Source organism: Acanthopagrus latus, chromosome 22 (genome assembly GCF_904848185.1).
Source record: "Acanthopagrus latus isolate v.2019 chromosome 22, fAcaLat1.1, whole genome shotgun sequence".
Taxonomy (NCBI): Eukaryota; Metazoa; Chordata; class Actinopteri; order Spariformes; family Sparidae; genus Acanthopagrus; species Acanthopagrus latus.
In genome coordinates this window covers 13,212,300-13,237,535 of record NC_051060.1, presented here as the reverse complement: position 1 = coordinate 13,237,535, position 25,236 = coordinate 13,212,300, and the positions used below count along the sequence as shown (strand labels likewise).

The 25,236-nt window shown below is 39.8% G+C and overlaps 2 protein-coding genes across 6 annotated transcripts; one reads left to right on the top strand and one right to left on the bottom strand.

Moving 5' to 3' along the window:
* The first annotated feature begins 884 nt into the window (after positions 1-884).
* Positions 885-7,997, top strand: pdia6 (protein disulfide isomerase family A, member 6). 2 transcript variants are annotated; one of them, XM_037086206.1, is made up of 13 exons: positions 885-1,043; positions 1,386-1,527; positions 2,823-2,880; positions 3,652-3,778; positions 4,108-4,214; positions 4,328-4,455; positions 4,652-4,766; positions 5,307-5,447; positions 5,689-5,773; positions 5,933-6,005; positions 6,088-6,246; positions 6,347-6,443; positions 7,269-7,997. In XM_037086206.1, exons 1-13 carry the CDS (start codon positions 1,025-1,027, stop codon positions 7,338-7,340), a joined length of 1,323 nt encoding a protein of 440 aa, XP_036942101.1. In that variant the 5' UTR covers positions 885-1,024; the 3' UTR covers positions 7,341-7,997. The 2 variants fall into 2 exon arrangements, with proteins under 2 accessions (XP_036942101.1, XP_036942100.1); XM_037086205.1 differs by having other exon boundaries at positions 4,325-4,455.
* On the bottom strand, positions 7,816-24,362 carry hpcal1 (hippocalcin-like 1). 4 transcript variants are annotated; one of them, XM_037086210.1, is made up of 4 exons: positions 23,836-24,362; positions 14,520-14,994; positions 12,355-12,460; positions 7,816-9,828 (listed from the first exon to the last, which is right to left on the bottom strand). In XM_037086210.1, exons 2-4 carry the CDS (start codon positions 14,895-14,897, stop codon positions 9,731-9,733), a joined length of 582 nt encoding a protein of 193 aa, XP_036942105.1. In that variant the 5' UTR covers positions 14,898-14,994; positions 23,836-24,362; the 3' UTR covers positions 7,816-9,730. The 4 variants fall into 4 exon arrangements, with proteins under 4 accessions (XP_036942105.1, XP_036942103.1, XP_036942106.1 ...); XM_037086208.1 differs by having other exon boundaries at positions 14,520-15,032; positions 23,836-24,361; XM_037086211.1 differs by having other exon boundaries at positions 14,520-15,000; positions 24,142-24,361.
* Between the last annotated feature and the right edge of the window lie 874 nt (positions 24,363-25,236).

Sequence of the window (25,236 nt, the reverse complement as noted above, 5' to 3'; positions counted from 1 at the left end):
TCCCTGTCATCACCTGTGTAGATGATGCCCACCATTTCATTTACTTCACTGCTGAAGTTACTTTGCAGAGTAAATGACGTCAGGAGGCTACAACATTAAGATAGCAGTTACACGTCATTGCATCAGTAATAATGATGAAAGAGCCAGTCTTCTGTATAAAGTCTATCTTTAGCGCGACACTTTACATATATTTGACTGAACATACTTCCTGCTTCTTGTTTTCATTCCCTGCACCTGGTCTCTATTCTTATGTTTGATTCTATTCTATTTTAATGAAGTTACTGTATACTGTTTCACTTCTTTAAAGATGCACTATGCTACTTTAAAAAAAAAAAAAATACTAGCAAAACAAAACAAACACACAGGAATTTAAAACCAATTTGATTAGAGGTGACATCCGGTCTGGGACACCAGTTGGTTGGCATTGTACGTCCCAGTTTATTTGGTGATGTGTCACAGATCAAGTCTTACACCTCCCAAACATGAGTTGCAAGTCATGTGTTTACTTTTGCACCCGCAAACACTGGAGTAAAACAGATCAAAAAGAGCCAATTGCATCAGTAAATATTGTACATATTTGCACTTTACGATGTGTTCACCCATCTATAGTCTAAAAATCTGACTCTTTTTATCATTAACGGAGTGTTTTGTTGATGTTGTGGTGCTCATATTCAAGGTAAAAGCAGACCCTTTTCCACCACTTCAAGTCAAAGTAATGATAACACAAGAGACGCTTTTGTTAGCATAATTTGTTTTAAGGGGGTCCTCAGTCAGCCCGGTCCCATTAGTTGCCTCTCCTCCTGCTGGACTTACATGTTGCCTCCTCTCTTCTCCTCCTCCAGCTTCTCTTCCGTGTCCCGGCGCCATAAACTACACGGCGCGCTCTGATTGGCCGAAGCGCGGCGTTGCCAGCAGCGGACCAATCAGCGTGGGCCACGGTGAGATTTTTCGATCTACTTTTGAGGGAGACGCAGGTTAGTGTGCGTGTTTCTGACGGGAGCCGAGCAGAGAGCAGCTAAAAACCATGAGACCGCTTGTACTCGGTGAGTGACAGCAGCTTCCACACGTCTGTCAAACGTAATATTTGTGAATTTGTTCGTATTCGGCGCGTTCGAGTGTGTTTTCGCGAGTGTGAGTTAGCTTAAATAGCTAAGTTGAGGAGGAACACAGAACAGCACCAGGCCTCCGCCACCGTTCAGTTAATGAATTAATAAACGTCCCTTTCACTTGTTATTACATAAGTGTGCGCTGATTCTGCTTTTAAACTATGTCTACGTGTGCTAACATTGTCCTTCCAGTGCTCACATTTAGCTGGTGTGACTGTGAGCACACACTAAGAGTAAACCTTTTGTGTTCCTCTCCTCCTCCTCCTCCTCCTCCTGCAGGACTGCTGGGCTGCTCCCTGGTCCTGTCCGTCCAAGCCTTTTACTCAGCCAGCGACGATGTTGTTGAGCTCAACCCCTCCAACTTCAACAGGGAGGTGATCCAGAGTGACAGCCTGTGGCTCATTGAGTTTTACGCTCCCTGGTGAGTCCATCTAACTTTGGTGGCGGTAACAAGTGTCCTCAGATCAACTGAGGTGACCAGTAGCTTCAGCACGAGCCTCTGTTATGGACTCTGTTTAAAGTCCTCACAGAAACATTATGATCTGAGGAAACTTCTGTGCAAAGCTTGCTAGCTCCTCCTTGGGTTGGATTGCCCTTACAACGTTCAAGTTTAAATGTAGAGGCACAATCTCACACTAAAACAAGTCAAAGTGCTTTACAGAGCGGTAAAATCATCAGGATATAAGTAAGTAAACAGGAAATGACCTGAGCTCCTGATTAAAGATCCAGTGTGAAGGATGTTCGAGGATCTGTTGGCAAGAATGGGATATGATATTCACAACTATGTTCTAATTCTGTCATACTTGAGTACAAGTAAATATACTGTGTTAATACATCAGTTTGATGTGACATGAAAGTCAACCATGCAACTAGTACAAGAGTAAAAGTCTTAAAGGTATCTGATATTAAATATTAAAGTACATTTCTGGTAGTAAATGTAATCAAGTATCTAAAGTGAAAGTTTGAGCAAATGTACTTTGTTACATCCAATCCAACACTTGGTCCAGAGAGGGCCGCTTACATTTTTCACACTGAGATGAAGGGAGTTCAGTTGGTTGCAATCTGCAAACAGCTAGATGCCCCTTAATCCTACAAACTGGACCCTTAAGAAGTTGCTAGGTTTTGATTGAAATCTGGCAATTTGGAGAAATCAGCTGCCCTGTGTGACCTGAGGAATCAGTGTTGAATTTACCACCAGCTATTACTCAGTTTGAGAGATTTTTCAATTAAAAAAAAAAGTTGTTATTTCTAATTGTCTAATCCCAGTTTTTTAAATGTAAATATTTTGGGTTAAAGACAGTCAAGGACGTTATCTTTGGCTTCAAGAACGAAACAGAACAAAGTTTTATAGACCAAACAGCAAACTGGTGAATTGAGGAAAGAAATCAACAGATTAATCAGAAGCCAATTCTGTTGTGAACAAGTAGCCAGTGAAGATGTGAGCAGATAGTCAGATGTCTACGTAAATGATAAGTGTTAATTATTCACTGGATATGTGGACTTTGGTTTTTTCTGTAATTAATAGAAGTGTGACAAATACATGTGATGTATATTTTAACACATTGAGCAGCCATGCACTGAAAGACTGTAGGATTATCACTTTCTAATATCACAGTGTGTCTCTTGTGACATTAGATCAGTAGCTGTAAAATATTTCCATATTTTCCTCCTCACTCACTCCCTCCCTCCATCCCTCTCTGCTGTTTATCACCACAGGTGTGGCCACTGTCAAAACCTGACCCCTGATTGGAAGAAGGCCGCCACTGCCCTCAAGGTACACAAACCTCCCCGGTCATCTCCAGTTTATTGCCAGTTGTGCGGCAGACTGACTGACAGGCTGTGTTGTCTCAGCTGAAGTCATTCTCAGTGAAAAGTACAAAATATTTTAAGTGAATGCTGATACTGGCGGGATGGTCATGGTGACGTGCTTGCAGTTGATGTTTGCAGACAAGAGAAACAGTTAGTATAAGTTAAAACGACCCCTAAAGGAATCAAGAGTTTTTGGTTGAACAAACATCTTTATTAAGCTAATACATTTTACAGATATGACACAGAGGAAACTATACGTACAAGTATATTTTCATTTTTTAATAACACTAATTAACTAACTCTAATGATATGATGATCTGTGATTTTCATACCACAGTCTCATGAACTGTATACTGCTGCAGCCCTAATCATGATTGCTAAACTGTAGCTCACAGGTTTATCACACCTACAAGTGTTTTGAAGTTTCTAACTCGGCCGTGTGAATAACTGCAGACAAAAGTGTGAGACGTGGGCAGATATTAATGAATAATATTAACTTTGCTCAAGACTAAAACAAGACTTGCTGTTTATTTCACAGAATGTGTTTTCCTGCACATATTCATCACCTCTAATTTTTATCAAAACCTGCATACGTAAGCAACCGTTGCACTCACTGACTTCTAGAGTCGGCACACAGATGTTGCGTGGAGAATATTATTAATGGGCTGCCCATATTTTGCTGTTGTTAAAGGCTGAGCGTGCACACTCACAACACGTCCGTTGTTAAATCCCTCAGGGTATTGTCAAGATCGGTGCCGTAGATGCAGACCAGCACAAGTCACTGGGCGGTCAGTATGGCGTCAGAGGTTTCCCCACCATCAAGATCTTTGGAGCCAATAAGAACAAGCCAGAGGAGTACCAAGGTACAAACACCACCACTGCACTGAACAAATCGCTTTTTTTCTCCCAAATATGTACCCGAATTACTGCGTAGAAGTGACAGGGATCATTCTTTTACGTGTAAGGCAACAGCAGGCTTAACTTAAAAATTGTTTGTTACATTTCAACTCTTTTTATTTGTGTTCAGTATTAGATTGGTGTTTCCCTGGTCGGCACGCTTGCACTTTCTCATGAAATTCCTTAATTTGCTTTTAAACTAACTTCCTTCAAGTTATTTTCCGACTATGAGCTTCAGTGAAGAAGTATTTTTTTCGGCTGAACTAACTGACCCCTGCGTGTTTTCACCCTGCAGGTGGACGCAGTAGCCAGGCCATCGTGGACGGAGCCATGAACGCTTTGCGCTCCCTGGTGAAAGAGAGGCTCAGCGGCAAGTCTGGAGGCTCTGGCTACAGCAAACAGGTAGACGCAGGAGTTAACTAACTGAGGAGCTTTAAGTTGCAGTTATATTAAAATCAGGCAGATTGAACACTCCACTGAACGTGTTGACGTAACACTGAATTGTCCTCCAGCAGCAGAGTGGCGGTGGCAGCAAGAACGATGTGGTCGAGCTCACGGACGACAACTTTAACAAGATGGTGCTGGAGAGCGATGATGTGTGGCTGGTGGAGTTCTTTGCCCCCTGGTGTGGACACTGCAAAAAGTGAGTTTGTTACCTGGCATAGTCCATGAAAGCCCTCTGCCTCACTAGGATATGGGACATGAGAAAAACAAGTCTCGCTGGAACACTTGTACAATTTTTGAATCGTGAATTCTCTGCTTAGGATTTACTTCTTTATCGAGTTTATCATCCTCATTTTTTTTTTTTTCCTAACCTTACTCTCTTCTTCTGTAAACAGCCTGGAGCCTGAGTGGGCAGCTGCAGCCTCAGCTGTTAAGGAGCAGACCAAGGGCAAAGTTCGCCTCGGAGCTGTGGATGCGACTGTGCACCAGGTTGTGTCCGGCCGCTACGGGGTGAGTAAGAATCCATAAGTTCATGATGTGCACTGGTGTCCGATCCTAATACAAACTGCTATACAAGTGGATACAAAACAAAAGAATGGACCAGCTTGGTGTGGGCCCGTATGATACAACCAAAATCTTTCATATCCAGACGATGATTATAACATTTTCTCAAAATAAAATGAGTAAACGGTAAAAATGACTACATGGAAAGGACAATTTGTTATGACAGTTTAAAATGTCTACACCACAAAAAGGAAATTCTGACTTCATTTTCCTCCTTTTTTTTTTTTTTTTTTTCGGTTCGTGTCTCAGACTTTTTTATATCCAAATCACGTCCATGTGTCAGAAGTAGCGAGCTGCCCATTTTGACTTGGCTCATTCTGCTCATTTCCAGATTGACCCAGTTTTGTTTCACGCTCACGCTTCTCCATGTTTGTTGAAGTTGCCCTCATGCATATTTCCTTTCTGCATCCGTGCTGTTCTGAACAACGCAAAGCATCATCAATGAACTCACACAACTGAAGCAATGTATGTGTTTTGTGTGTGTAGATCCGAGGGTTTCCCACCATCAAGATCTTCCGCAAAGGCGAGGAGCCTGAAGATTACCAAGGAGGCCGCTCCCGTGGAGACATCATTGAGCGGGCCTTGGATCTGTATTCTGACAACGCTGCTCCTCCCGAGCTGGTGGAGGTTAGGACACTTCTGTATCTGCATCAAACATTTATGTATGGAGGTTTATAGTGCTGGTGCTGTTGGCAAAGTTGGACCCAAAATTTTCAAAAGCATCTCTTGTATAACAGTCAACGTTTGTACGGCTGCTGGAAATCCTTGGAAGAGCTTGAATTTGAATCTGATGTGATCAAGAACTGAGAAGTGCTTGAATTGGACTGAATCATCACATTTACCGATGTTGTTAATGCTTGTCTGTCAGATCCTCGGTGAAGACATCATGAAGAAGACCTGTGAGGACAGTCAGCTGTGTATCATTGCAGTCCTGCCACACATCCTGGACACAGGTGAGACCCAGCGCACACACCTCTGTCTCAGGAGATGTTAAATAATAAACACTTTTATCTTTTGGGAAACTTGAAAATATTTGTGTGTGGACATATATCACACCAAGAACAGATTCATTCTTGAATCATTAACCACCCGCTGTCATTGTGTCTCAACAGGTGCTTCAGGTAGAAACGAATACCTGGACGTGATGATGAAGAATGCGGAGAAGTATAAGAAGAAGATGTGGGGGTAAGGATGAGAAACCAGTCGTGGATTATTCTTGGAATCACTAATTACATCTGTGACTAACAGCCTGCTCTGCCTTTGTTAGCTGGCTGTGGACTGAAGCTGGAGCGCAGATGGAGCTGGAGGCCTCTCTGGGTATTGGTGGTTTTGGTTACCCCGCTATGGCGGCCATCAACACACGCAAGATGAAGTTTGCCCTGCTCAGGGGCTCCTTCAGTGAGAAGGGAATCAACGAGTTCCTCAGGTGAGGGGTTAACTGAGATTTGTTGTTTTGGTTCAGATTGATTTGGTTTCATTTTTTATAAGCTGCATGATGGTGCTAACATGCCTCACCTTCTCTTCAGGGAGCTCTCTGTGGGCCGCGGCTCAACCTCCACATTTGGAGGAGGTTCCATGCCCAAGATACACACTGTTGAGCCCTGGGACGGCAAAGATGGAGAGGTGAGAGGCAGCATCACAGTGGTCAGAAGAAGACGACAAAGTTGTTCAGCTGTTTTCCAATCACAGCTCGGTCTCAGTCAGCCACAACATATAAGATACCATTCCAATAATATTCAAACAAGCTCACTGCAGTTTATAATTGATCTGTTTTACACAGGATGTCTACAGGTCCTTGGAAGTCTCAAAATGTCTTATTCAATTTTAAACTTGGCCTGTGTAGTCAATAAATAGTATTTTGGGATTTGTGAGATCTAGTATTATAAGTTCAATATGGTACATTTTAAAAATGTATATTTTGCTTGAAAGTCCACTTTTCTGATGCAGGACATCTTTAAACCATCATCTGAGCCAAATAATGTCTTGTTACTTTTGACTTACTTGCTGATGAAATGTAGATTAACCTAACTCACTCTAACTAAACATATACTTCATACCTTTATACTTACCTCCTTTTTCTGGACAAGAACATGGTGTTTCACTCATCTCTCAGATCACTCAGATCTGTCCTGAATTTGGTAAAAATAATTTAAAAAGGTCTTCAAATAGGACTTAGTTCAAGTGACTGACACCTGTACACACCTTGTTACAACCAAAGTTTCTTGATGCCAGAAATATTCCCTGACCATCAGATCGTTGATCATTGGTGCAATTTAATCAGCTGTCTCGACCCCCTTCAAACTGCACATCTAATTACGACAAATAACGACAGAGACTTTTTAAGTGTCAACAAGCAAACAGTCCAACAAGAGCAGCATTTTTCTTTGATCTACTGATAGTAATTTTGCATCTTGACTGACACTCTTTATTTGGTCCTGTCGCCTGCAGCTTCCAGAGGAGGAGGACTACGATCTCAGTGATGTAGACCTGGATGACGACTTGGAGAAGGACGAGTTATGAGCCCAAATGGGGCGGGATCTGATCCAGACTGCCACGGTTTTATCTGGTCAGGTCTGGTCCTGTGTGACCTGCCTCCCCTCTCCTGTGGATGAATGGGGATGCCTGGTCGCCCAGTTACTGAAATACTCCAGAAAAGACACATGAGAGACACCTGCAGTTTCTCACATCATCTTTGTCAGTCACACGGGGGAAGAAGGGGGGGGCGGGAGGGGGGAGGTGTGTCTGTGTCGTGTCCCTGGAGTGAACTCTGCCTCACATACCTGCTGAACGTTAGAAGTTGCATATTTATACAACCTCCGCCAGCTGAGTGGCAGGGGGGTGAATATGAATGTGTCTGAGTTGTTCATTCACGTCTTTATCAAACATCATTTCCCTCCTTCCTCTTCAGCTCCCCTCAAGCACCTATTTTAAGATGTGGACTTGTCAAAGTAACACTTCAATGTTCAACCAGATGTGACTTTATTGTTTTTTTTTGTTTTTTTTTTTTGTCTCTTTTTAATCCAGTAAGTGTGAATCTCGTTGAGTTTGCATCATGTCTGTCCAGGACAAGGGGATACTGTGGGACTTCTTGTGTAGATTTTTCTTACACGACTTTATTTCAATTGTGTGAAAACAAAATGATGTTTTTGTTACAAAAATAAAAAGGAATAAAAACAATCACGGCCTCCTTATTCACATGAACTGTTACAATATCAGTAAAAATGGATATCACTGAGCGCATGCAATACCAAATGCATATAGAGCTTGTTGACATCCTGAACAACAATAAGCCACTATTCAACACAGGTAAAGGATAGTTCCCGAATTTTGAAACCCGGGCTACATGTTTTGGTGTGTAAATGAGTCCTATTAACATTTTGGAACCATTCCAGTTAATGATGATCTCAACTAAAAGTGATTGTTTTTGTCACTGACAGGCTGAGGCTATTAAACACAATCCATTCAGTGATGCTGTCAGACGCTTGGTGGCAGCAAGCACACGCTGTGCTCTCCTTAATGACCTGATACTGATGTCAGTTGTGTAGAGAAACAAAGAAAACCCCCAGAAGGTTGTGGTTTTATAAAATTCTTCATTAGGGTGGAGTCAGGTAAATTCAACACTCTATCTCAAGAGCTGTTGTCTTTTGAAGCTACATCTTGTTGCAGATGATTTGAAGGACATCAAAACTACCCTGTCAGCACCAAAGATCATTTGACAGTATGTCTCAGGGAAAATGTTTTTGTAATTTAGAGCTTAATATATGCTATATAAGCCTTAAAGTGTTAATAACCAAGATGGAGTTGTTACAGTAGACCATTTAAATAGGGTCTTCTAAATCCATCAAGTAGCTTACATAAAAGAGACTGGCTGCTGTAGAAACCAATATTACAAGCACTCCTGTCACATTATTTTAAAGGAAATGTCCCAGAAATCAAGGTAAATGATGGCCCTATAAATAAAGATGGATTTTGATTGGCTGGCTGGGTTTCTATCATGAATCAAATCACTATTAAAGTTACAGTTAGCGTTCTTGATGCAGACAGCCCTTCACATCCTCAGCTAGTGAGTTGTAAAAACAAGCCTTTTTAGTGGACATAAGTCTGTCTGGACGGTCTCAGTAAAGACATTGCTTTCATGCTAGTGACCAGAGTTCCAGCCCTGTGTGAAAATGGAGTTTTGTTTCATGGATTTGGTCAGTTTTAGAAAATCTAACCATGTGGTCAGGCTCTATCGTTGTCTGGATTGAAATAATAACCCTTTTAGTTTGAGAGGGACAGGAGCAGCGATGATAACCAAAAAGAAAAAAAAAAATATCTCTAAAGTTACAAATGATGAGACTCCCAATGTGAGCTGACCAGAAGATGTGGACACTTGTCTCCTGGGAAATACCAAGTTTTTAGAGGGTTCCTAGGATTACATTATAGCCATTACAGTCTCTTCACAGCTGCCAGATGAAGGGATCTGCTGGACCAATTCTAAAACTTCCTGAAAAATATAGGGCCCAGGTTTAAAAATACAACAACACCCCTCTACGGCCAATCAAATTATATGATGTGATACAATTAGTTTCCTCTTAATGTAACGTAACAGGAGTTATAATACTTGCAAGCACATAATCCAGGCAGTACAAATAGATGATATGGCACTTCACTTATGGAGCAAACAGGGAAAAAACCAGCGAGCTTTGGAAAATGCACAAAAGACCTCAACTGAAAGCACGTCATAGTCCACAGAACAGGAGCCACATTGATAAAAAGAGAAGCATCCATTAATGTAAACATGAAGACATGGAGTGAAATGAAAGGACTGTCTGTTGTCGTGATGACGGGATCAGGTGAGGAGCACAAAGCCAGACGGGTGTGTGTTTGTGACTGTATTTCAGAGTGTGTGTCCGTCATTGTCTCTGTCCTCAGAACTGACGAGAGGCTCCCTGATCTGACTGCAGCAGTCTGACAATAGACGGGTCACTCTTGGCACCTTTAATGAACTCCTCCAAAGACAATCTCCCTGTGACGCAGAGACCAAAAAAAGATTCACAGTCAGAGGCAGCAGCAGCAGTCGAACACGTGGTGATGATGATGGAGTGAATCACGCAGCAACCGACTCAGAAAATTTAACAGAGTAGCTCCTGATATTCCTTCTCATTACAATAAACTTGCACTAACATTTTTAACATTGAATAATGAAGTCAGTCATAGCTGTAAAGACACAGTGATCAGCAGGTGGTGCTGTTGAGCTATTTTTCAGGTCAAGAATACTTTAATATTAACACTTTGATAAGAGGAAGGAATGGGCAACACAAAAATGATTGAACTGGATGCAAAAAACAATTACATTGATGTGTCCATATTAATGATGGCAACACTGAATACCTTTTATAGGTTTGTGGAAGGAACAGAACCTCCTCTTTGTAATTAATGAATTCAGAGTTCCCTTAAAAATCCATAAAGTCCAACTGACAGCAGCTTGTGCCTTAAGAACTACTCAAAAAATTATTCAGGAAATTATATTTAAAACATGTACAAAACAGAATTTTGATTTTAAAATTAAAAGTAAAGAAAACATTTAATATGTAATTATTACTTAATATTTGTATTAGATGGGTTTCTAGGTATCTCAAACTGTTTCCTAATTGTCTCAAACTCATACACAATACTAGACCTGGGCTCCAAATTACATGACTATACCTGTGTCATTTAGAATTTATTTTTAAATACCTGAAGTTATTTTAAAGTCGTGTCTGGATTGGCACCTGCTTATATCATTGTGCTGAGCTGCTCTTCACTTATAGCAAGTGCATTGTCTGATGTCATACAGCAGGACTCTGATATCTGTTCCAGAATCATGTCTGAAAACTAAAAACTGATGATGCATTTGCTCATAGAGCCCACAGACTTTGGTATGCTTCGCCTGGATCGGGCTTGCTGAATCAATGCCCCATGTTATATCACTGCTCGAAACACACGTGTGTAAAGCTGCTTTTAATGCTGGTTTCAATGTTTTCATCTTTGTTTTATTCAGGTTTTACTTAGTTTTGACTCCCTGTGTTATACTTTCTGGTGTCTTTATTTTCTTAACAGGGGACATCCCTTTATAATTTGGCAACATGTTAAAATACAGAATCAATGGAAGTTAATTTAATGTTAGTATATTGCATAAGACTTAAAAAATATGAAATGTTTAGTATTAATTAAAGCAAAATGAGCTGCAGTAATGACATATTCATGATTTTAATATATTTTGGTCTTCACACCAATCATGCATCCCAGCACTATTTTAACACCTCATATGCTATTTGAGATTTTAACAGACTGTCTAAGCAACCAACTTGAGAGAATTGCTAAATAAAACTGACAACACCAGAGGCAAATGTTGTAAATATTTGCTCAGAATGGACTAATGGAGCACAAAGATAAAATGCAGCAGCACCAAGTAATTTGCTTAAAGTAACTATGACTTTCTGTCACACAGCATCTGAGTAAATTTCATTAGACAGGAAGGTTAACTGAGTTTTAGTGGATTTACCCCTGCTGCAGCTGTAGCCGTAGGCCCAGTCTGTGTTATAAAACTTGAGAGGGAGACACACAGTTTGACCTTCTGCTTTGAAACAAGCTAAGCCTTCCCCTGCATTAATAGCAGCTCTAAATATCTTACTGAGACGTGACAAAAGCCTTCAGAACAGTAAGACTTTGGAGTTCGACTGACGCCACGTGTCACATGGGTGTCGCGTCACCTTTTCACACTAAATGTCAAACCACCGGCATCGAGGTGGCTCAGCAGGCTCGGATGCAAAAGACTGTTAATGATGTTGTGAGTCGTGTTATGTCATGTTGTTATGTGACATCCCACTTCTCCCTCTGACTCTGTGGTTCCCCATCTTCCTCATTTCCTGTTACTCTCCAAACAGCTCAGTGGTGGTACATGTATAATGTCAGAGCACATTACATAACTAATCTTTCATGACATGTCGACTATATTTTTAGCTATCCTACACACACAAGTGTAACTGAGCTAAACCACGTTAGTTCACTATTGTTTTTCAAAAAGGTTCAGTCTTTGTGTTTGCGTTGATGGATCCCTCAAATGTGGTTATCAGACACTTGTGACAAAAGATATGTATCTGAGAAAGGATACTTTACAAGTTAACAATACATTTTCTTATCCAAAATGACATTTACATTTAGGGCATTTACCACATGCTTTTGTCCAAAGCGACTTACAGTAAGTACATTTGTGCCTTTGTGCACTGAAATAATAAACTTGCTGGGAATTTAATAATTACAAATTACATGCGAAATAGAAGTTTTCAAATTCACATTCAGACAAAATACACACTGATACTCATATAATAAGGCTAAAACTGGCCGATAACATTGGCCAACCAACATTTACCTCTCCTTATAGATTATAGACATTTTATATTATTACATATTATATCATTATTATATTATTATTCATATTATCATATATAACTGTAATTTGCTGAATTGTTCTTAAAGATGTGATTTACAGCAGTTTCCAAATCAGTCTTACCGTCATTGTCGATGTCCATCTGTCGGAAAATCTTATCTGTCCTTTTCTCAGGTGTCGATTCGTCCTCAGGCATCTTCATCACGGATGACACCATCTTGTAAATTGCCTACAGAGGAGTGACATTGATTGCTGTTAGATTCATATCAATTTGGTGAATCTTTTAGGCAGTAAAGACATGAAATGACGGCTCCCAACACATTTGTGACAGGTTTCATCTGAATGCTTTGACCTGTTCTTTGTCGCAGCCTGGTAATGATCATGTTCTGGTAACTGAATCTGAACCTGCCATGACTCACAGTGAGTCCCTCTGAAAAGGCTTCAATGTATGTGTGTTCGTATCTTTTAAAACTATGCAGTTACATGAACTACACAGTTCATGTGGAGGTCTACGGCTTTGATGGGGGGAGAGAGATTTTTTTTTTTTTTTTTTTTTTTACATTCACTTGTATCCACAAACACAACGGACTGAACCAATATTGATACGGCTCTGTGGGCTGCTCAGCTCACCATATTGGAAGAGTAAATATAGCCACAGTGATAAGGAAAAAACAGAAAGGGCAGCCTGCATGCATGATGTGAGGTGTAATTTTCCTGACTACGGCGCCTGAAAACAGTCACAGACACTGGGATAAAATACATACAACACAAGGGAATAGTGCAGAAATGATGAGTGGATAATTCAATAATAATAACTATTTTCATCAGTTATTGTTTCATCCAGTCATGAAGCAAAAATAGCAGTCCATCCCAGCTGCTGAGATCTGAGGATTTTCTGCTTTTCTTTGTTGTATGTTATATCAAACTGAATATCTTTACATTTTGGACTGTTGACACTTAAAGGAAATAAGGGATAAAGGAAATGATGACAACTTTCTTTATTCTTTGTAATTTTCTTACGTTTTATAGATACACAAATAATCAGTACCAGGGCTGCCATCTTTCCCTATTAGAGGCCATAAACTGAAACTTGAGCTATGAGTCAAAAGCCAGCACCTGTTGTAATGTTTTGTTTTGTTAAGATGCCCCTGTCACAGCTACACAAAAAATGACCAAAATGCAGCCACAGAGACAACCAGATAGAAAGCAAAACCAAGCTTCATGAAGCTGATGAAGTCAGAGGTCAAAAACTACTAAATAAAAAAAAAAGGCAGGCAGAGAAAAAGACAAGTGAAGGGCAGGTGGTCAAACTCAACTGACAAAACACAAATCATCAATTATAAAACTAAACAAATCTGGGAGACACAAGTAGAATGCAGGACTGGGGGACAGTTGAGACCAACAAAGAATGAGGAGGAAACACAGGTGAGGAGCAAAAAAGGGTGAGATAACATACAAAGCAAGGAAGTAGACAGTGAAATAGCACATGAACTACAAAATAAAACAGGAAATAACCAAACCAAACCTCACTCTGCCTGCCATCCTCAGGTTATTAAAAAAAACACGAGGGACCAAACATATCAAAGAGCATTTTTAACTCACACAAAAAAATAAAGGACATTATTTTGATTTTTTTTTTTTTTTTTTGCCAGACACATCTGGCAATCTGAGTTTATGTTTCTCCCATGCTTGTTTGTTGGTGGGTTGGTTGGTTTGTCAGCAGCATTACAATAATGACTAAATCTATGGAATGCATTTCCCCAAAACCTGAATGGAGGACGTGTCTTGGCTAAGAACAGACCCCTCTCACTCTCTTTAACATTGAGAGATAGGGAGGTTTTTTGACCATTTTTGATAATTTTTCATGTAATAATGGAGTAATTTTGCTGAAAAAATCCGTAATATTTAGGTGGCTAGCATCTGAGTGAGTTCTAAAGGTGACCATTGGGACGTGGTGGGAGTCTTTAGTTTTGAATGAATTACAATTGTTATTTTGTTGTATTTATACATAGATTTATCTTAAAATGTGCAAACATGAAAGAGAACCTAACTGTACAGCCTCCTCTTTATCTCACTTTCCCTTTATTTGTTCAGATTTTTAATCCATCTGAGGTAAAGCCGTTACAAACCAAAACAAAAATTACAGTACTCATACCTATCAGCAACATTCTGAGGTCACATTTATACCTCAGATGACTCAGAGGAAGACTTAAGAGATTGGTATATACAACATACACATCCATGACGAAACCCTTTTCTGTTGTATGAGTCATACAGTGTGTCCTCACCTGAACTATCTCCAGCATCTCTGCCCGGCTGATGTATCCGTTCCCATCCAGGTCGTACATGCTGAAAGCCCAGCGCAGCTTCTGCTCCAGTCCACCACGAGACGTCACGCTCAGGGCGATTATGAACTCCCTGAAGTCGATGGTGGCGTCACCGTTGGTGTCAAACGTGCGGAAGACGTGCTCTGCAAACTTTGAGGCGTCTCCGTAGGGGAAGAAGTTGGCGTAGATCTTCTTGAACTCCTCAACAGTCAGGTGTCCGGTGGGACAGTCCTTGAGGAAGCCTCTGTACCACTCCTGCAGCTCGTTGTCGGTGAACTCTGTGTTTTCTCTGAGGTCATTCAGCACCTCGGGCCGCAGCTTGCTGTTTTGTTTCCCCATGACGCGGCACTCTCAGGCAGGCAGATAGCTGGGCTGGTGTTTCTACCTCCTTTTCTCCACTCTCTCCGTGATTTTACTCCCCACGTCACGTCTTCCTCTGCTCCTGCAGGAGACCAACAACCCTCATTAATTTCCCTGTATGGATAAAATAAATGATTCATTGGTTCAATAATTCCTCTCAGCTTGAGGCAGTGTTTCATCATAATAAGTGTGCTGAAGATGCTCCTCAGACAGACAAGCAGAGGGATAAATACAGACCATTGAGTCCACACACAGGAGAAAAATAGAATTACGCCGATGTCACAAGGTTACAAAAGGTGTGTGGTGTGTGCGGCGGGGTGGGGGTGGTCTGGTCTCCGTGGATACAGTATGAATCCTCTGGCACGGTGATAATTTATCGACCCTTCACAGCATGGCGGAAGGACAATTTTCCGAGGGCACTGTAATTCCCAACAAAGCCACTTTTCTAAAAGGTCAGGCTGATACTGTCTGTGGTTACTGAGACGTCCAGACATTAATCTCCACAATAATCTCATCCTTAATGTGAAAATGAATATTCTCATTGATTTTAAGCAGGTGCAGTTCATAGACTGATTAAAGACAAACAAACAAATGATGGTTAAAAAATACCAATGCAAACAAAGACAGTGAAACATTTAACCACCTGGACCTATTCACCTTTAAATTCTGGGGTTTGTCTCTCTTTGTTTTTATGGTTCTATTCAGTAAAAGCTGTTTATTCATGTATGCAGGGGTATTCATGATTGGGGACATGAGGATGCATAAAAACAGCATATCCAGAATAAAAGGGCATGAAAAGGTTTTAAACGGGACCCTGTGCGCATGCAAACCACTGATAATGCAGAGGCAGACATGGGTGTGTTAGTCACCTGACAGTTTGCATACTGATGGGGTATTGATTTATTTTTTTGTACTCGGGGAAAATACAAGGGGTAAAAACAAGAGTGTAAGTGACATTTGTAATGAAATAAATAAACATTCTGTCATTATCTGCTGACCACAGTGCTGATAGAAGATTCGTAGTCTACAAAATGTTTCTGTAGTTTCTCAGCAAAGTAAAATAACCAAAAACAAACATAAAATAGATAATAATAATCATTACAGTTCGTCCAGCGTAATCCGAGTCCCAGAAAGCACAGAGTGATTTTTACACAAAACGTGTTTGTGCACACACCTTCTTAAGTGGGTACACAAGCTCTGACCAGGCAGCAAGGGTTAAAATAATGTGTTTTTAAATCAATTAGGGATCTTGAGACTTCCAATAACTTTGATTAAGCTGGACCAGCTGTAAGGAGCCATTTTCTGCTTGTTTTTTCTTTCTGTTTTCCCCAATCTCCTTCAGTTTTTTGAATGCGGCAACACAGTTTTGCTGTGAAGCTCCAGAAGTGTTTCGTCAACTATGACACTTCTCCATACTCCATCCATCTGCAGAGGGGTAAGTAGATGATGACTGAATTTCAGTTTTTGGTTAAACCAATCCGTTAAAATTCATAATTGTGGGTGACAATATTCTGGTACCATTTTCCCATAGTCATTACATTGCGCAATCAACATTCACTTGATAATGACGCATACAACCAAAAACATTTGATTAAAGGCAGGAACACATGGGCCCAACCGTTGGACATCTGATGCGTTTGGTGACACTCAGACGAGTTCGGGAACAAATCTATTCGGTGTGTTCAGCTGCGTTGGAAGCTTTTGGATGTTGTTAGCTCAAATTCAACATGAGAACTCAGAGAAGGTTGGCTGTTGGTTGTCTGAGCCATTGGACACTGAGTGGTTGTGTGCTAGTTGTATGACCATTCTGATTGGCAGTGTGCTAGCAAATCAGCGCGGTGTGTGCGAGGGGTGGAATACTGTGTGCGCTTTGTTTTTCTATGCACTACGTTCCATCATTTCCTGTTTTCATGTTTTGGAGAACTGGCACGAGACTAGCGCCACCCGCTAATCTCGGGCAAGCACAGAACGTACACACTACTTTGGAGTTGGCAGCACGTCGAAGTGGTGTGTTCAATGCAACTTTTCTGCTGAACGGGTCAGACGAGCCTCGACGGAGAGGTTGGATAAAGGCAGCTGGCTGTTGGTTTGAGTCTGGGTGGTGTGTGGTGGCCTTACAAGAAAACTGGTCTGTTGCCAGTTGAATAAACATCATTTTGACATTCATTGATTTTTTTCTTTTACTTGAGTACACTTGTGTGCTTTGGCTCCTGGTTAATAACTCTCGAGTGGTTTAGTTCACCAATAGCTATTCATTATTGAATTTTTATTGGTAATTTTTATATTGCTTTAATTTCTTATGATGCTAATGTATAGCCATTGAAATAACTTTGAATTACCTTGTGTCTGAATGGTGCTGTAAAAATAAACTTGCCTTGTCTTGCCTACAATTCACATGTCTTTTTGACAGAAGAGAGAGCTCATCAAGCTCTCAATGAGCTTTCTCCTGTCAAAGGACTTAAGTAAATTTGGTACACAGTGCATAAATCATTTAAATAAATATGCCACTTTTGCCCCTCTGGTTCCCCCTCTGTTTTAAATATTTCATAAACAAGGGGAAAGCATAGAAAGAAACATACGGCAATTTACATCGGGACAAATTAAATCCATTCATCTTAACATCAAACATTTCCAGCATAAACCATCAAACATTTGTGTGTTCATAAAAGATTCAAGTCCAGAAAAGAGAAGGAAAAAAAAGAAAGAAAAAAGAAAGATCAACATGGTGGGAATGTAAAATGAATAAACACGTGATGGCTGAGCTAATCTTTTACAACATGTATCTGGTGAAGGGTGTGTGGGAGGGACAGCAACAGAGATGTGCGGGGGCAGGGAGGAAGAAAAGAATGGAAAAAGTATGACACATACAAAGAAAAACTATTTCCAACCATACTATGTGAGCCGCTTTGCTAATACCTGAGGTTCAATTGCATAATAATCCCCCTGAATAACACCTCCACTGCTCTGAGCTAACTATAATGAATTTATCTGTGGGAGAGAAAGATGTATTATCTCCATGTTCTTTCAATTATTGAAATCCCATCGCTCGCTTGTTATTGGCAGCAGAACAGTTCTATCTAGTGTCGCACAAATGAGAGCGTTGCGAATTTGGATGAGGTCTTTTCAACACAGGGACGGCCTCTTTCTCGTAATTGTCACACGGGTGTAATTTCCTGCACTTTTATGAAAAGTCGCAGAGAGACATGAGAGGCAGGCAGGTTCGAGAAGCAGCCAGTGACACATACTCTTAACAATGTCACTCAGGCTTACGGGTGGAAAATAAATCAGTGAAACCAGATGCACCACACAGTAATACAGCTTATTTCTTACCCTGGATTTATTATTCTTCATATTGTGAAATCAGCAATTCCACAAATGGGGCTGAAAATGTTTTCGACCAATGTGCTTGGCTCAAAAAATGTAAACGTCTGTACAAATACATTCTGATACAAGGTTCATACAGCTCTTTGAGAAAAAAATTCATGCAATTTCAAGGTACTTAATGTAAATCAATTAATTTTACGTAGTTAATTTATACCCACAGCAATTAACTTCCACCCACAGGAAACTTGACATCCTCTAGACACAATTAAAGTCTACAAAATTTCATAAATATCCACCATAAGTGCAGTATTCAACAACAAGAATGAAAGTGATGTTCACTTTGGGAATATACATCACTGTGTTGTGTGACTCTGTTCTAACAAGGCTACGGTATAAATGACACATGTCTGGCCCGCAGGCCTGTTCGTAGTCCTTCCGCTCTGACATACAACAGGATGAGGAAGCGACAGCACCTCCTCAGCTCTGGGTCACATGGACTTTTCCAGGACAGCTCAGTGTGCAGGCTGAGCTGGAGCAGACATAAATATGGGCGTTTCTATTTATTCCCTCAAACACACAAAGCCACATGAAACCCAGAAGATTCCAGAACTGAAAAGTGTTGCCACGAGGTTTCAAGAATCTCAGAGGATAGATTAAGAGAATGCTTTCATGATTTATAACAAGAGGAGGAAACAGGAAAACACTGTGTACTCTGGTAAAGTAACATAAACAGTTATCAGAGATTGTGGGTTGCATAACTGTTTTACAGATTCCACTGACAACTGTATTATGGTAATCAAAGCATAAAAAAACAAACTAGAATCCTGCAGTTTGCAATTAAGGCTTACTCCATATTATTTTAGTTCCTGCAGAGACTGTTGTTTGCCTCAAATAGATCTTAGATGAACAATTATATTCATTATCGATTAATCTGACAGTTATTTCCACAATTAACTGATTCCCAACAGTCCAACGGGAGGCTTCATTGCTTTTTTTTTTTCTAAGAACCAGTCCAAAACCTAAAGATTCTTCATTTTCTTTCATAAATGACAAAGAAAAGCAGCAAAACTTTACGCTTAAGAAGCTGGAACCAGCAAGTGTTTGACAATTTTGCTTAAAAATTGACCTAAACTGGCAGCTAATCTTCTTAATTGATTAAATGTTGTGGTGCCAGCCTTAGAAAACTGGGCCGTTAGCTGTATGGTATTCCATTTGTGATTCCCATATATGCACGCAGGTCCCTTATTGAGACGTCACAGGATGCTTTCAACGTTTTTACAGCTGGGAACTATTCTGGTTTCATTTCTTAAAGTTGCTTCACAGTGCAGTGGAAAATGTTTGGAAATGCGGTCAGAAATAACTTCTGGATATTGGTCTGACATCTACTGTACACGACCTCATTTGCAAAGAGTATCACGCTCTCACTGCCTTGACTGCTAGAGTTCAAGTGAGAGTTTGTGAGCCACAGTCCACAAGCGTTGTTTGATACACAACAGCCACACGAGAATGCCATTCCACATTCGGTGTTTGCAATTCCCCTCAATTACACAGCAACAGTCTCTCTCCTTGTCCCCAACCCCCACAGCCATCCCTGTTCTGTGTAGACCACTTTTTCCAGTTGGTTCCCTGCCTAATGAGACTGTTTCACACAGGCTCCACTACAGCAAGTATCCCCCTCCCCAACACTGCAGTAGGGGATCCTGTAAACCTCTGACCCAGCCAGGTTCACTGCTGTTTGCCATTCTTGGGCCTGCCTCATTTCCTGCGTAATGACTTGTCACAACAAATAAGCCTTTTTTTCTCTTTCCAGATGCTCGTTACTTCTTATGTAGCAAAGAAGACATTCAGGAGGGATGAAGGTGTGTGGAAAGAAGTAGATGCTAAAAGTATGACATACAGCTGACTGAGTTCATTATGCCTCTGAGTGTAGGAAACACATGCAACTTGTAAAACAAATGTAAAAAATAATTAAGTTGCCAAAGAAAAACTAGGTCTAGTGACAAGTAAAAATTACAACAGTTAAAAGTAAACCATTTATTTAAGTATATATATCTTTTACTGGTTTCAGCTTCTAAACTGTCAACCAAATGGCCAGAATAAATGTTGGAAATGTAAGTTTCAGCAAATCACTAATGTGCTGAAACTTTCTACTTCTTTATGTTGCAACTCTGAGTTCAATTGAGGCACAACATTCACTTGGTCAGGGTTAGGAAAAGATTATGTTTTGGCTTAAAATACTTGCTTTGGTCACCACAAACATGGCTACAGATGTCCGACTTCCTGGTAAAATTATCAGTTTTTTGCTAGCACAAACACGGCTGTGAATTGTCTCAAGGTCTCCTTTAAAATATTCTGTGGTTTCTCTCTTACATATGTTGAAACACAGCCTATAAACATGTAATATGAGCATGGTATGACACATAGTGTAGAAATGTCACCATAGTGTGTATGACAAATATGAGTGATGTGCAGAAACTTTAACTGACAACATTTTATTCTGCCGACTGCTGCTTTTCCAGCTTTCGTCATCTTCTATGACAGTAAATTTCATATCCAATCTTTAGATTGTTGGTCAGATGAAAATAAGACAAATAAAGATGTCACCTTGTAGTCCCTGAACTTTAAGATGGACATCTTATAGACTAAACATTAATCATTAAAAAATAATCTGAGGATAAAAAAAGAAATAATCACAATTGTAAATTGTTTGTAAACCGTGGTATGAAAACTGATACTTATAATACCATGTACTCTAGCTAATCTACAGTATTGACATCTCCTGTTTTAGTGTTATCAAAACAATAAATATTTCAAGTTTATATCAAGTTTCAGGTCAGTTGGGACATAATATTTTGATCAACAAAAAAAAAAAAAAAAATCATTTGTTAAAGGGTTGTTGTAACTTATGTTTCTGTAATATCGTTTGCTGTTATATTTCCTGAGATGGCTGCAGACCTAGATAGGATGTTTGTATCACCTTTCAGACTGTCAGGCTGTCCTACTTGCTCTAATACTTGCCTTTACCCACTTAGTCATTACATCCACATTACTGATGGTTATCTATCAAAATGTCATTGTATTAATATTTTGAAAATATCATAATATTTTTGCAATATCTATATAGAGGGATTTTGTCTAAAATATTGTGATATTTCATTTTGTTGCCCAGTTTTAGCATTTATGAAGTGCTTTTGAGGAAATTTCAAAATATCAAGATATACATACTGCAAAATATTTTTTTGCCATATCGCCCAGCTCTAGTAGTCTGTATCACACCTCTTTACGATGGGATGTGATTTGAACAAAGTGACATGGTGAGGTGCAAAGAAAGAACGCAAACTTCCCATTTTTGTGGTAAGTGCTGGATGAGCAGAGCTGCAGCGCAGCTTGAAGTACTGTTAACTCAGGTGGGTGAGGAGCTGACCTATTGTAAGGGGAAGAAAAAGACTAAATTAGCTCTCCAGTTATTCTCGTTTTCAGCACTGCTTCGTGGCAGTCTCTCTGAACTAGTGTCAGAGAAAATCATGCAGTGGATCAGGATGAAGTCCCCTGACACACCAGTAGTCAAGGCAACAGGATAGTAGTGCTAAGGCTTATGAGAGGGAGGCGGTGTAACTATCAATCTGGGGCACACGCAGGGCAGGAGATAAATCGGGACTCAAGAGAAACAAGAACAGTTTTTCTGTGAGTGTATATTTAAAATGCTTGCTGGTGGTTTAAAAAAACCTGTTTGAACAAACTCAGCCATTTTATTTTTCCATCCACAATGATTTGTGCATCTTACTTATTGCTTGATACAGCAAACTTTTTTATTGTATGAGGAAAAGTTCCCAACTACAAAATCATTATGCATATTTTTATTTTAGCAGTGTGTTTATAAGAATGTCTTTTTTTTTAGGATTATCTAATGTTGGATACACACTGTGCTTTTTGGCTTTGATCTTTTTGTGATTGAAAGGTGTGAAAACAGCTACAACAGTGTAGGAAAGTAACACAAATGATAATTTGTAACACAAATAATTGTTTCACAAGAGATAGTGGGCTAGCAAACGTAACCATGACAAGACACAAAGCGATGAGGAGTCCCAGAGGTGTCTCCACACCAGGTGTTTTGTTTTTTTTTTTTTGCTAGGGCTGAGCAATAACTCAATATTCTCAATTATAGACTTTCAGCAGAATCATATTATGAACACTATTTCCTACTACAAATTTAATTTGTCCACATCAGAACCCAAGTTATACTGGGTTTCTGGAGCAGATGCCATATTAATTAATATTAATTATTATTTTATTTTTTTTGCAATAATCCCTTAAGACTATTTAATGAAGGAAGAATTTATTACATATCAAGAATGAAGTTATGAACTTAAAATGACTTTAGTGTACTGAAAATGCAAAATATACTGACTGGGAATTCAATCATGCAAATAACCCCAACAATCTTTTTCTGAATTAGTTTCTGTGAAAAAAAAAGTTCTATATTCATTTTTTCAAGCTGTAATTAAAAATGTAATTAGCTAATTAGATACATTATTTAGTTAGTTGTTTAATCTTCCTTTAATCAGGAAATGTCATAGAACTCATGATCTATTTTTCAAGAGAGACCTGAAAGCTATTTATTGGTCGGTCTATGACAGGTATATCAGCATGAGTGTACATGTTAAGTGATATGTGCTGTTATTAAAACTTTTTACCATTTCATTACACACATATTATTTTGAAAAATACTTGGTGATAAACTGTGAAATGTCCTGCCTTAATTGTTAAAGTGAATGTATATATTCCATCTGTATTCTATCTATAAAAAATATATACATTTTTTTTTCAGCATAACAAGTTTTTCCTCACTCAAATCAAGGGTCTTAGGACATACGTTCACTGAACTTGTAAAGCCCAGTGATGCCGTATGATTGTGATTTCTGGCTATATAAATAAAACTGATTTGATCAGATTTAGGCTCACATAAAGAAAAACAGCATTTTTAAATCCCCTGAAATCGGTGTAAAATCCACCATCAGTCAGGCTCTAATAAAAACAAATGACAAACACTTGATCATATTCACTCACACAAAGAAAACCATCCCACACAACTACATTATGAGTTAATTAAGTGAGAGGCATTTGATTTACACATATAAATGTTTGCCTCAACAGTCAAGCACAAATCACTGCGCTGAACAGTTTTATTTATTTATTTCACGTCGTCGTGCGTACAATGCGAGATGGATAGCTGGCTGAAAGGAGGAAACTTACTCATAAATATTGTCACATTGCCCAACACTACTTTAGCTTCAAGTAAATAATTACACGAATATCAGTGTCATTTATCCAGTATTGTTAGCAGTATATTAAAACGTGTATCTCTGGATAAAGCTAGTGGCTGTGTAAAACTTTATAACAGCTTTACCATGTGAGAAGTGGGCGAGGTGTGGGCTCGTCCTGTATGGGTGTAGCCCTTTAACACCCTCCTGTACGTTGGTGAAATTGCCACAGCAGACTAACCACTGGAGCAGACTGGACACTACATTAGTGGCAGTAAGACGTTTTAACCACTCTTGAGCATTTTGTTTTTCATGGAGTGATGAAGACTTACCTCCTCAAGGGTTTGGTTTATGAGTCTTCCGGCTGAAGAAAGTCCACTTCAGTTAAGCCCACTTTCACACTTTATGACGTCGCCAACAGCCCCAACTCAACCGTTAACTTACAGCACCTACCACCTCCTGTTACTGATGGAAACTTTGTACAAATACAGCACGAGAATAATTCAAGATGCCCGACTGAGTTTCACGACTCTTCCTTAGACAGAAAACACGACATAAACTTTCGCCAGAGTAGCCTAAATTTCGTTTCTCTCTCTCTCTCTCTCTCTTAAGCAAGGTTTCTATTTAGTCGCTCCTACCTTCAGTTCCAGGGTAGCGGCTTTATCATTTAGTGGAAGATGTGGCACACAGCTCGGTTTTCATCCGACTCGCCTAAGTCACTGCAAAAGGGGTTTTGTTTCCACTTTGATGGCGCTGAAACACGCTTCGTTTGCCTGTTAGAGATGTGAGTGCACGTTGTACTGATACACTGAGAGACTTAGTCTGGAAACTAGACGTATACCCTATTTTTTATGTTCTTTTAATGATGATGTTCCGCCTTCTATTGTTTGTGTGGTACTTTAAACACCCCCGCCTACGGAATGGAACCGTCCGTACTCGCCGCTTCCATCGTAGAAACGATCGCAGCAGCGTCCTGTGGAAAATTATCACTAGAGACTATTATTAGCACAATATCTAAAATAAACGGTGCACATTGGAGGGAAAATCTTGATACTAGAAGACGTACTTAGCAACTGCAACGAACATACATATTATCGGGCAGAGGTCCATTTAAAAAAAACAAAAACAAAAAACTGTAATTCTTCAATAAAATGAAGCTAAAGCAACTCCAGAATAAGCTGTATTGTATGACATTCTTATTGGCAAATATTGGCATACTCCTACAGTTAGAAGAGAGATGACACCTCCTTAGTGGACAGTCTTTTTTTTAAATTACAGCCTACGGACAGCATCACTGTGTGCTCTGACAAATAAAAGCAAACGTATTTATCCATTCTAAAGTTCCTATGGTGATGATGTGGTACAGCTGGAATTACATAATTAACTTATAACCTAATTTCATCCCAGTGTGATGTCCTCTCTCTCAGCCCATCTGAAGATGTACACACGCGTCCATCAGTGCCCGTGACAGTAACCTGTCTTGCTAAAGTGACACAGAAGGCAGGGTGGCGGTGTGTATGTCAGCATTTCAGTGAGTGGATGAATAATTAACTGTGTGCGTATGCCTGTGTGTGTGCGCGCGTGTGTGCGTCTTCCTGAAGCCTGACACCTGTTTCTATAAGCACATGGAGTGTTTATCTCTACCCAAGAGTGAGTACAATAGAGACTAGGGGGGGTTCGAGGCAGTGATAAAGTAGTCTGAGGTTGCTTTTGTTGTTATTGCCAATGTGCAA